This window comes from Geotrypetes seraphini, chromosome 2 (genome assembly GCF_902459505.1).
Source record: "Geotrypetes seraphini chromosome 2, aGeoSer1.1, whole genome shotgun sequence".
NCBI lineage: Eukaryota > Metazoa > Chordata > Amphibia > Gymnophiona > Dermophiidae > Geotrypetes > Geotrypetes seraphini.
This window is the reverse complement of record NC_047085.1, coordinates 333920079-333932445: the sequence shown is the minus strand read 5'-3', so window position 1 is coordinate 333932445 and position 12367 is coordinate 333920079. Positions and strand designations below refer to the sequence as shown.

Genomic DNA, 12367 nt, shown 5'->3' with positions numbered 1-12367 from the left:
TGGGTCTGGGAAGGGAGGCCATTCTGGGAAGTATGTTGGATTGGCTGGCTGTTCGGCTGCAGAGCTGGCAAACAGGATACTAGGGAAGGGAGGAGAGGTTGCATCGGTTTATATTCAAGTCAACCTTTTTTCCTCCTTTTTGGAGGGGAAAAGGTTACCTCGGTTTAATTTTGGATCGATTTATATTAGAGTATATACGGTATACGTGTGGAACCAAATCACAGCAGCACAGCCTTTAGACTTTTCCTCCTCTTCTTTCAGCAGCTGAATATTTATTAGAAATAGAGAAATCCATGGAGATTTAAAGTTTAATTTGTATCACAATCACAATCAATTATAAAACCCGTCAGAGGTGGGCAAGCTGGTATGTCTGAGATAAAAAATGTTCTACAGATTGATAAAGGGTTGGAAGCATATTCTGTTCTGCAGCTTAGGTGACAATATGACACTGCAACCTTCTTGTGTATCAGAATTGCCTGTGAGAGATATAAGGAAGGGTAGCCTGCTGTTTCAGAGGAAGCTGGATAGATGTTGGTGAAATAACAGAGAAAAAAGAAGGAAACAAACAATGACTGGCCATTTCCAAGGGTGCTATTAATACTAAATATAAGAAAAGAAAATACACTCTGAAATACTGGTGACATAATGCAGGCTCTTGCTATCTAGAAAAAGCTAACATCATATGCACTCAAGTCAGGTAAACAGCAGACATACTGAAGAAATCTACTTAATCTCTGTGGGAATAATTTCAGAACTGACTTAACTGGATTTTCAAGGTAAAAGCATGCACATATGTACACGTTGAAATTTATTCCAAGAAAATGCATAAATACATTTATATCTACAGATACCGTTGTACACATCTATGCTGTAACCAAGCCCTCATTCCTGCTGTACACCTGATTGGGAAGCAATGGAAAAGCCAGCACAAATTGACTGTCTCCTCTAAAGCGAAAAGCCCACTGACCACATCTATTTCTCCCACCTCTTTTTTCAAGCAACTGACACAAGCCCCAAATCTTCTGTTTGAACTGTCTTTGCAGATATTTCCCACAGCATCAGTTGCACACATCTATATCACGGCCTAGACCTGCCCACCCTGCCCTTCATCCCACCCATCCCTAGGCTCACATTACATTTATACTACTAATCATTACTCTCAAGCCTCCAACTGATCCTAACTAAAGAAAACTTTCACTAATTCAGTCTCTTATCAACACCGCACCTACTATCACAAGCTCACTCTTACCCTATACATAGAAACCAACCTACCCACCTAGCAAGAAAAGCATTTTAAAAATCCATTTGTATTAGAAATTTTCTCAATATATACTTTCTAGGAATTAAAAGATTCACTAATTCAGTACCATCCCATTACCTCACCAATTTATTTATTTAAACAATTTATATCCCGCTTATCCTATAATTCTAGGCGGGTAACAAAAAACACACATAGTCAATAAACATACAGCATCATAAAATTGACAATGATTAAAAAAAAAATCTAAAACTTAAATCAGCTATAAAAATAAACATGAACCATAACGCTAAAAAAGCTTAAAAACAGATAATCACAATAAAAACAAATTATGAACAGTTCAATCAGATAAAACAGTTTTCACCAATTTCCTGAACTTTAACATGCCCGACACTTGCCTTATCTCAAAAGGCAACGAATTCCAATGTATCAGGCCTACTATCACAGACTCACTCTTAAGATCAACACCAACAGGGAGAGGACTGACAAAAGAAATACATAATAAAACAGACAACCAACACACACCAACAAGCAAGTATAAAAACAAAATACACCTACAGCTTATAAGCATCAGAAGGGTACATAGAGTCATCCCTCAATCAAATAATGTGCTTTGGAAAGGGCTCTATATGATCAATACCAACAGGAAGAGGGCTGGTGACAAAGATATACACAAATAGAAAAACCAGACAGCAACACACACCAATCAACAAGCACAAAAACAAAATACACCATGGAGAGGAGGCCTACTAAACATGAGATCCATGAATAAGAACTGGAACTGGAAGGCCTAGGTCTACACCAAACAGTGAAGGAGAACCCCATGCTAAAGAGCACAAATTAGATGTACTGTTTGGAAGAAAGGAAGATATAGGGGACTGCAACCCCACCTCTATGAAAGTGTTATGAACAAACCACTACTTATTACGCTTCAGGATAAGACAACCAGAAAGTAGGAAATGACCAAAAACCTCCAGAATGAGACCAAAAATAGGGAAGAGGATTCATAGACAGCATCAAATTCAAAACCAGACTGAAAACATACCTCAGAGAAGTAAAACCCGAAATCAGAGACCTTACAGAACGGGTGAGACTATGGGACAAGGCACTGGACCGTAATCTAGAGGAGGTAGCCCCATTAAAATTACAAAAAGAAAAGATGAGTTCACCCTTTCAAATGAAATCATTAAACTAAAAAGAGAAAAGAAAACTCGAAAGGAAATGGAGGAATCATACAAATATAAAGAAGCCAGAAAAACATGGCTTACAGTAAAGAGAGAATTTCTCAAAAAAGATTCTTTAAGCTGGAAACTCCACAAAAATCCTATACCAGATAGTGTATGGTTTGTTGGGGAAAATAACAAAAAGAAATCACCAACAAATGTTCCCTAAGCAATAAAGAATTCAGCAACATTTTCATAGAGAAAATATGAAGCTACAGGAAGACAATGGCCTAAATAACATATTAATACACAAAGATACAGGGGTAATTGGAGACACAATGGAAGAATTTGAACCTGTCACAGAGATCCAGGGGAAGAAACTTCTAAGAAGAGTGAAATCAGGCCCACCATCCCTTGACACATGTTTGATACACCCAGTAAGATAGCTTGAAGGCCCGGGACTCTCCTACCTCATGGACCTTTTCAATGAATCATTACTGTCCAGGCATGGTCCACTTACATGGAAACTCTCAGTCATCAGGCCCATCCTGAAGAGTAAAGAAAAAGACCTAGAAGATCTCTCCAACTACAGACTGATAGCCAACCAACTGTGGATATCTAAATTAATAAGCAAACTAGCCTGCCAACAAATATCAAACTTCCTAGAAAACTCGTTGAAACTAGAGCTGGCCAAATCAGTCCTCAAACACCATGCAAAAGGAGAAGATGTGCTGCTGGGGTTCCTGGACCTCTCAATGGCCTTTGACCTAGTCCAACATGCACTACTAAAATCAAGATGCATAGAATTGGATCTCAAAGAAAAAGTCATGGCATGGATAAAATCCTTTCTAGCCAAAAGACTAACTAGGGTAGAATGGCAGGGTAACACAAACAACTGAAAAAAAATAGATGTAGGGGTACTGCAGGGATCTGCTATGTCACCCATGTTGTTCAACATCTTCCTCCAACCGCTGGGGAAATTCATCAGAAAATGGGATGGGAATGCTAGATCTACACGGACAACTTCCAACTGATCATCCTGCTGAAGAAACAGGATGTGAAGACTAAATGGTGGATCAAGAGATGCCTAGAAAAAAATCTTTGGATGGTTCCAAACAAATGGACTAGTAGCTAAGAAGGATAAAACGGAACTACTTCTAATTAACAAATGGGGAGGAAATAGCCCGAGGTACCAACTAACTCTGAACGGCAATACCTAAAAACCATCCACAGAAGGGGTGAGGAACTTAGGAGTATGGCATTGCAGATCAAAAACATCGTGAAAAATGCTTAAGGCAAACTCTACTGGATTAGAGGAGTTAAATTCTATCTCATCCATGAAGCAATATCCAACGTAATAATAACCCTGGTACTCTTAATCTTTGACTACTGCAATGCAATCCTGCTGGGCGTTCCGAAGGACATAATCAGGCAGATTCAAATGGTACAAAACGCAGCAGCAAGATTTCTGCTGGGAAAATTAAGACAGACAAGTGCCACCACACTACTGAAAGTTACATTGGCTCCCAATTAAAAGCAGGGTGAAATTCAAGATCTTGTTGCTGACGTACAAAATCATTCATATCTCAGAACTGCAATAATCTAGCAGCCAGACTACATTATCATACACCAGCACATGCCCTGCGCTCAAGCCAAGAATACCTGCTGGAAATACCCTCCTTCAGAGACATCAAATACAAAAGCGTCAGGACAAGATTGTTCTCAGTGATGGCTCCAAGATAGTGGAACTCTCTTCCGAAGGAAGTAAAACTAGAAAAGGACACCAGAAAGTTCAAGAAAGAGATAAAGACCATCCTCTTCACAAACTACTAAAGCAACATAGAGGAGATAGCTGGCTAGTCCCCACTAGAAACATGACATAGAAAATAATACAGGTATTGTATGCGCAAATAAGTAGGATTTAGTATGAACATAGTACACAATACTAGTATTATATGTGTACATATATATATGATGATTAATTATGATATAAATATGGCTGTATTGAAAACCATCTCAGAAAACACTAACTCTGTAGTGTAACACCATTATAGAAACTCATGTAAACTGCTCTGAATTGACTCCCCAATCATTAGTAGTGGTATAGAAGCTTTCAATAAACAATAATATGTAATAATAATAATATGCCATGGCTGGAACAACATGGGTGACATAGCAGATCCCTGCAGTACCCCTACATCTATTTCTTTTCAGTTGTTTGTGTTACCCTAACTGTGTTTTTCATATGCAGATAGAAATTTTGAGATGACAGCAATGTCTACTTGTGAATGTGCTAGCAACATCATGATTTTTATGTTTTAAAAAGATGCATGTTGGGGGGTTTAGCATGAGCAGCACTGAGATCTACACATCTAATCAAAATGTTGGCACAAACACCTGCTATAAATTGCACTTTAACAGAACTCAGGTCAGGAGCACAGAAGCTCGGTCCTGCCTGCTGCACCTCTGGACCACCTGGGATTCCAGCAGCAGAGGAGATAGGTTGGACAGGGTGCAGAGCTCATAATTTTGATTATCGGTTCATAAGATGCACCCCATATTTTAAGTTTATTTTGAGGGGGAAAAAAGTGCATCCTATACGCCAGCAAATATGGTAAATCATTTTAGACTGCACTGTAAGATACATGGCGTAATCTTATAGTATCCTTTTCCTTGTAGATTTTACTACGTGAAGGATGCAAGAAGATCCTGGTCTCAGACTCCCTCTCTTTGTTGAAGAAAATGCATAGAACTCAAATGAGGGGAGTCCTTGTGGATGGTGCGTAAAAAAGAAGCCTTGTATTGTACCAGTTATCATTTGCAGATCAACAACTTGGAAATTCAAGTATAACATTAAGGGGGATAGTTATCAAGCTGTATTACAGCAATAACATGCATTATTTGCCTTTAACGTGTGTTAAATGGCTCTAATGCAAGTTTTCTTGCCATAACATATGGTTACCATGTAGTACATAGTAAGGAGATGCAAATGCATGCAAAACACCTATTACAATGTAATTTCTATAATGCTGTTTGTGGTTATCAACACAGGCCTCATTATAACTGAAAAATCCATCCCTGGATTAAATCAGTGATGCTAACCTAGGTCTTCATATGCCCTAATCACACACACCCAAACTGGAGGTCTCCCCCCCACCAGTTACAAACCTTACAATGGGAAGTCCCCTCAACATCTGAGCTTTCTCCTATCGCAGGAGTGTCCAATGTCAGTCCTCGAGGGCCGCAATCCAGTCGGGTTTTCAGGATTTCCCCAATGAATATGCATGAGATCTATTAGCATACAATGAAAGCAGTGCATGCAAATAGATCTCATGCATATTCATTGGGGAAATCCTGAAAACCCGACTGGATTGCGGCCCTTGAGGACTGACATTGGACACCCCTGTCCTATCGCTTCCTCTCTTCAATCAGAAGCCCCTCTTCCAAAGACAGAACCCCCACGCCTCCCTTAAAGGTTCCTGGTTCCTAATGAGGTCACATAGGAGCAATTCCCAGATTCTCTTGCCCTTGCCAGCACTGGGTTCAGAGTGGTAGTCTTGCAATACTATTACTATGGTAAGGTTTCTATATGTTGAATTGGAGGGGGCTTCCGTGTCAAAGGGGGTCTGTCTTTGGAGGCAGGCTTCCTTAATGGTATAACATACTTTGGAAGGGGGAGCCTCTAGGATGGGAGGTCTTTCTGTAGAAAGGGGGCTTGCAGTGGCAGGGGCTTGATTTGCAGAGGGCATATCAAGGTTTGTGGTGGGGGGCTTATTAACTGGCCAGCCCTTTTAAGAGGTGCTCAGGAGCTTCAGGTTGTAGCTTGTGCCTTGATGTTTCTGTGACATTAGAATAGTGCTGATTTTGAAGTTGATCGCAAGCAATGTTATTCATATACTGGGGGAGTCAGTTGCCTGTGTTACTTAGCTACCACTTGTTGCTGACTCTCAGTAAATTAAAATATAGTAAAATTCCAAATACTGTACTTTGATAACTCCGTTCCCCACCCCCACCACCAAAAAAACCCCTTTAAAACAGGATCTGAGTTTAAACAAATCTAGATCACTTATCACCTGCTTTTACATGATATACCTTTAGCTAAATTTATTTTACATTTAGTTACCTTCCAGTACTTGAGTTATTTCTTTATTTCTGATTACTTTCAAGGTCCAATTCAGATACTGAATTTTGTCATTTGTCTCCCAATTAAGGAGATTTACATTAAAGAAAACACCAGAATGGGCAATTTAACTGGCTGATGCAGTTTTTGGGGGTTTGTTTGGTATTTTTTTTTTTACAGAGTATGTATTCCTTCTGTTGGGGCAGAACAAAGGATATGACCTAGTGCAGGGGTGCCCACAATTTTTGGCTTGCGAGCTACTTTTAAAATGACCAAGTCAAAATGATCTACCAACAATAAAATTTTAAAAAACACAAAGCACATTGTACTGAGATAAAAAGGCTGCTTTGCTGACCTCATTGGAATAACTACAAGACGGCATTGTATCTTCCAAAACAGACAATATTAGTTTATTGGTAGTATAAAAAGTTACAATATTACAGCAGCCAAGGCATAGCACAAAAAAATATATAAAGTATTGTCAGTTCAAAATATACAATGGAGAGAAGAATTTGCACTCATATGCTTAGCAGTGGGGCTAGCAGTTCCCCGTAGCATAAGTAAGAGAATCTTTCTCTGGCTTTTCTTAGACTGCACGTGTTTTTTTTATACAGAGAAATTCTTCCTTTGTTCCAAAAAAGGTCATCCCCCGAATTCTAGTTATGTACTTCCCTATTGGTACATAAAAATAATGTACAGCTAACTCTTCCCTATCGTCCACGCCTCTCTCTCACCTCCACACCCCCCCCCCCAGTAAAAGGGGGGCCTTTCAGAAACAGAGAACTGGTTCTGAACTCTCATCTTTCAGCACGGAGACCTGCAGCTACTAATTAGAAGTGATACAATTCATTGCATATTCGAGTTGGTGTCCTTGTAAGATGAAAAGTTGGCAACAAAATGACCTTTCCACAATCCAGCTGTCTAGTTCCCATAGCTTGGTTCAGAGACAGAGAGTCCATGGTTTGGTACCAAGATCTTTCATCTTGTTACACCCACATGAGCAGAGCTCCTTGCTCATTATAAATGGTTTATGGCTTTTTAGGGTGTCTGGCATATGAAGTCATACAGCAGTGATAAGAGTCCAGCAGGGCCTTGAAGAGATAGACTCCCAGCAGGGAATGAAAACAAGAACATCATTGCTGGCATTGCAAAGACTGCAGCTGTAGCAAGGTACACAGGCTGGGCCTGGCTATGGGAAAATATGTCTGTAGTTTCCAGCATACACAAGTGAAAATCTAGGTCTGTAGAGTCCAGTAGAATCATCCAGATGTCCAGGATATACATGTCAGTTCCCTCATGGCGGGCTGAAGGACGTCGTCGGAAGCCCGCCACACAAATAGGTAGCATAGAGAGGAAGAAACAGAGGCGTGGAGGAGGGGCAGCCCTCCCAACTATCTAGCTAAACTGAACAGCAGTACATGCCAGAACCAGAGGATGGAGGAACAACAGGGCTAACAGGGGAACAATAAAAACAACAGTGGGCAAAAGCAGGATTCCACAGCAGTTAAGACAGTAGTCATTGCTAAGTAAAGAACAGCAGTGAGAGTCATCAAAAATATGAGAACCAGAACATAGGAAGATATGAAAGCAAGAAATACATACAGGACATATGTGTTTCTGTTCAGGTGGTAGTATAAGAGGCAAGCTAACAAAATATAAATAAAGCATTAAAAGAAACGAATGACATGGTAGTAAAAATAAAAACAAAAATGGACAAACGTGACAGGTCCATTACCTAGCCTAGGCATCACAGCATAAAAATTATAATGTATACAGAATAAAACAAGCAGTCCTCCACAAAAATAAGTCCTGAGTCAATACTGAAGAAAAGATAAAGTCTAGCAAACCGGCAAAACGGGCAGAAGCAGGGAGAGAAAGTGTCCAAGAAAGTAAAAGTTCAGGATGCAGCATTTCAAGGCACGCAGTCACTTTAAACCGGTGCGGGGCACACTCGGAATGAAAGGGGTCTGCACATACACCATCTTGAAAGAAGTTCATGTATCATCATCCAGCAGCCGAAATCCAGTGAAGAGAGTCAAAGAAAAGAAAGAGAGAGAACAGGTTGCCCATACTTAGGGCGTCAACAAGGGACAAAAATAATGCATTTACTGGTCATAAGTACAGCAAGAAAGATATAAGATTCAAGTACACAATATGCAGAAGAGGACATGTTACATGGTGTAAACTCAGGAGAGTGCACAGAAAAATACCATGAAGTCTAGAAACCTGTTCTCTAAATAAGTGAACCCCTAACTAAGCAGCGCTCAGGCCAGGAAAGGGAGAAAAAAAAAATTAAAAATATTGCGCAATATGAGATAGGAAAAAACAAAAATGCAAAAAGGGAGAGAAAAATCTCAAAAAATGGCCAAAGAAGAATATCCAAAAATGGCTAATGGTATAGTCGGTGTTCCCGGGGTACCCCACAAACCAAACAGATAGACAACACAAAGATTACAGGGCACAAACATAAAAAAAACAAAGGTTCAGGCGTGGAACTTTTCTTCCATCAGTCAAAGATTCAGAGCTGAACTTAGATCTGCATTGAAATGCACAGTTAGACAAAAACAAACATCCATCATAGCACGAATCATAATTGTGTGCACAGTGGCAAAGTAAAGTGCGATATAACACATGGCATAATAATCACATAATCAGAAAAAACATCTAAATGGTTACTGGAACTGCTGAAAGAGAAAACGTAAGAATGCAGAACAGCTCTGTAGGTATGACTGCGAAGACAAAGAAGAGACATTGTAACGTGACACCACCCCGGAGGTCACTGAGCCAAGTTCCCTGCAGGCAGAACCGGAACCCGTGTCTGACACCTGGGTCCCGCTACACTCTGAGGAGCGAGCGATCAGTGAGCTCTTCAATTACCTAGCCAGTGTCATCAATCTCAAGGCAACAGTTAGAAAGATTCAACTTACCACATACCCCACCCTCCGCAGCAAGGAGGTAATCGAGGGCAAGGGGGTCAGATAGATAGCAGTGCGCATCTTAGTGCTTTGCTAAGCGAGGAGGTTTAAAGCCAAAGAAGTCTCAATGGTTATGATTTCAACAACAGCCGGAAGGCGAATAATTCTGTTAAGCATGTAAATAGGAGTGCGGTAGCCCCATGACCCATCCTCCGCCCAGGTGGCAGGGCCATAAGAATGGATAATACGCTCAGGAGGCCATTCAGGATCACTCCAATCACCAATAGGAAGAGAGCGGCGAGCACGGGGAGCAAAAACAGGGACAATGCCTTAGCTTCCCAAAGCCATTGTTCACCCATATTGGTGCCCTCACACACAAAGCAATTAGAAACATTAAGAAAGGAGGCAATAGTTTCAGCAAAATGGAGAAACAAGTTACGGGCAACATGGCTGGGTTTAAACTTGTGCTCTAGTTCTTCAAAAACAGTATGGAAAACCTTATGGGAGGAGGTACAAGCTCCAGTAGTGGTGACACGTACCTCAATGCGAGCAGCTGGGTCACCGCCAGACCCAGCAATGTAAAGGCTATCCACCTTACAAGGGGAAGGGGCTGGTAACTTGCAAAGGAACATACCGGGAAAGCCAGTAAACTTGGCTGGTTTCCAGGTGTCATGAACTACATCAGCCCAGGAAAAGCAGGAAGTCATAGCAGCACGGGCAGGGCACATATATTTTCCATCAGAGGAATAGGCCCGTTGCCAAGACAGGCTACCACAGCCACGTCTGTCATACCGGGCACTTTTAAGTCCAAAATCAGCTCTGGAATAGTCAAGAGCAGCAGTGAGAGAGCAGACATCAAAGACAATAGAAGCAGGGTGATCAAGAGAATGAATGGTGATAGACAATTTACGATATAGCTACTGTAGTCTGCACTGTCCATACAAAATAACTACCCACTTCCTCAGGAGTTTGAACTACCAAGTGTATTGTAAAGGAATTTCTGTTTCCAATTGTATGTAGAAGCTGAGTGATAATAGCACGTGATACAAACGTGCATGGGAAGAAAGAATTCATAAAGAACACCAGGAGAAAGACACAAAACGGGAAAGCAAAGGAGACAGTAAGCACACAAGAATGAATCACAATCCAAATATTTCAATGGTCAGAAAAATATGGGTACTTAACCGCTATCATTGGTAGTCAAGTACTTTAAATCTTCCAACACTGGGATACAAAAGCTGGGATGTGCCCAACACAAACCCCACATGTCTGACAAATGGTCGCTTTTTGTTTGTTTGGGTTTTACTTTGTTATTACCAGCAGACACACTTTTACGCGAGAACCTATCTGGTTCAATTCTCTTTACTCACTTCCTGTAACAAATTCACTGCACTCAGTATCAAACACTAGTTCCTTCAAGCTTGACAAAATTATATGGCTAAAATCACTGTCCTTCATCATTGCGAAACTCACATTCTTAATTCTGTCTTGATCCACATACATTGTACCCTGTTTATCAACTTACGCTATCCTGTCTGCAACTTACGCTATCCTGTCTGCAACTTACGGCAACAATCATGCTGTCTTGCTTTAACAACCTTTCCCAGGTTTCCAACCTAAATGCTTTTTCCATCTCCCTGGGTAATTTCTCAACATCACCAATTTCTCGTTCTCTGTGTCTTGTCAGGTGTCCCCAGAGCTTTTGTTTTATTAATTTGACAAGTATGACAAAAAGTTGATTAACTTCCAAATACTAAGCCTCGGACAACAATAAAAATAAGATGAAGAAAGCAATAAGGAATTACAAAATTATGAAAAAAAAACAACCTCTACAAACCCAGAATTAAACAAATAAGAAACAAGAAGAGAAAGAAGAACTTCAAGGAGGAAAGGAAAAGGGAACATAGATGAAAGAAGAGGCATAGGGCATGGGAAAATGTTCGGGTGTTTGTTTTGTCGCAGTGTATTTATCTAAATGGTGCTAAATCATAAGAATAGGAGAGTTAATCCAGTCCAAGCATGGCTGTGTAAAAGCCTGAACCAATTCAGAATTAATGAGCATACCTTAGTTTATTTATTGTAGGCAAAATACATTGCAAAGCCGAAAGCCAAACACTAGTGTTTGTTGTTCCTGTCACATCAAAATATAATCTAAAGAAAAATACACATTACGGGGTACTAATCTCATATAACCAACGCAGAAAGGTCTGTCATCAGAAACTGATGCTAGAAAAAGTCAGACACCCACAGCGGTATAAACGAATTATAACGTCTCCTAAAGTCAAAAGATATCCTAAAACTAGGAAGTCAGAAATAGTTTAGGTAGATCAGAAAACTAGTTCTTGGCTCCCTAAGTGTTTTGTTTTATTAGTATTCAAACGCAGTTAACATTGAATCTCCATAATTACCCAAATAAAGATTGCATTGTATTAGGCAGGGTTGAGATGGTACATCTCATGATGAAAAGCAGGACTATGTACACTATGTATTCCCCCCTCATGTAAGAAGAAAAAGAAGGACAGTCAACAATAAAAAAGAAAAGAAAGAAAGAAAGAAAACCCTGTCCTTATTATCTCTAGACCCATTCTGTTTAAAATCATGTATACCACTGTTTGCAATTCTATTTCCAATGTAATAGAACAATTGTCCACTGTGAGGGGTTAGCTTGTTTGGTTTTCCCCTCTAAATGAAAGCAAGAAAAAGGCACCGATTTACAGTGTAACAGGAAATCCATTAAAAAAAACAGAATTTAAGCGTGGCACCTCAGTTCAAGCATAAATTAAATACTAGGGCATAAGGAAAATTTTTCCTCTTGTCCCCACTCTTGCTCGCAGTCTCTAGCGTAAAGCGGGAAGCAAGAAAGATTCCGATGGATTTATGACATTTCACATACGGTCACACATACAAAAAC

General features: G+C 40.2%; 1 protein-coding gene across 1 annotated transcript in view; it reads left to right on the top strand.

The window, feature by feature from the left end:
• Window positions 1-12367, top strand: part of VPS41 (VPS41 subunit of HOPS complex) — a 401709-nt gene that overhangs the window by 352031 nt on the left and 37311 nt on the right. The window contains exon 26 of the mRNA XM_033930242.1: window positions 5101-5200. Within this exon, the coding sequence (XP_033786133.1) occupies window positions 5101-5200 (100 nt within the window). The remainder of the gene's footprint in view (window positions 1-5100; window positions 5201-12367) is intronic.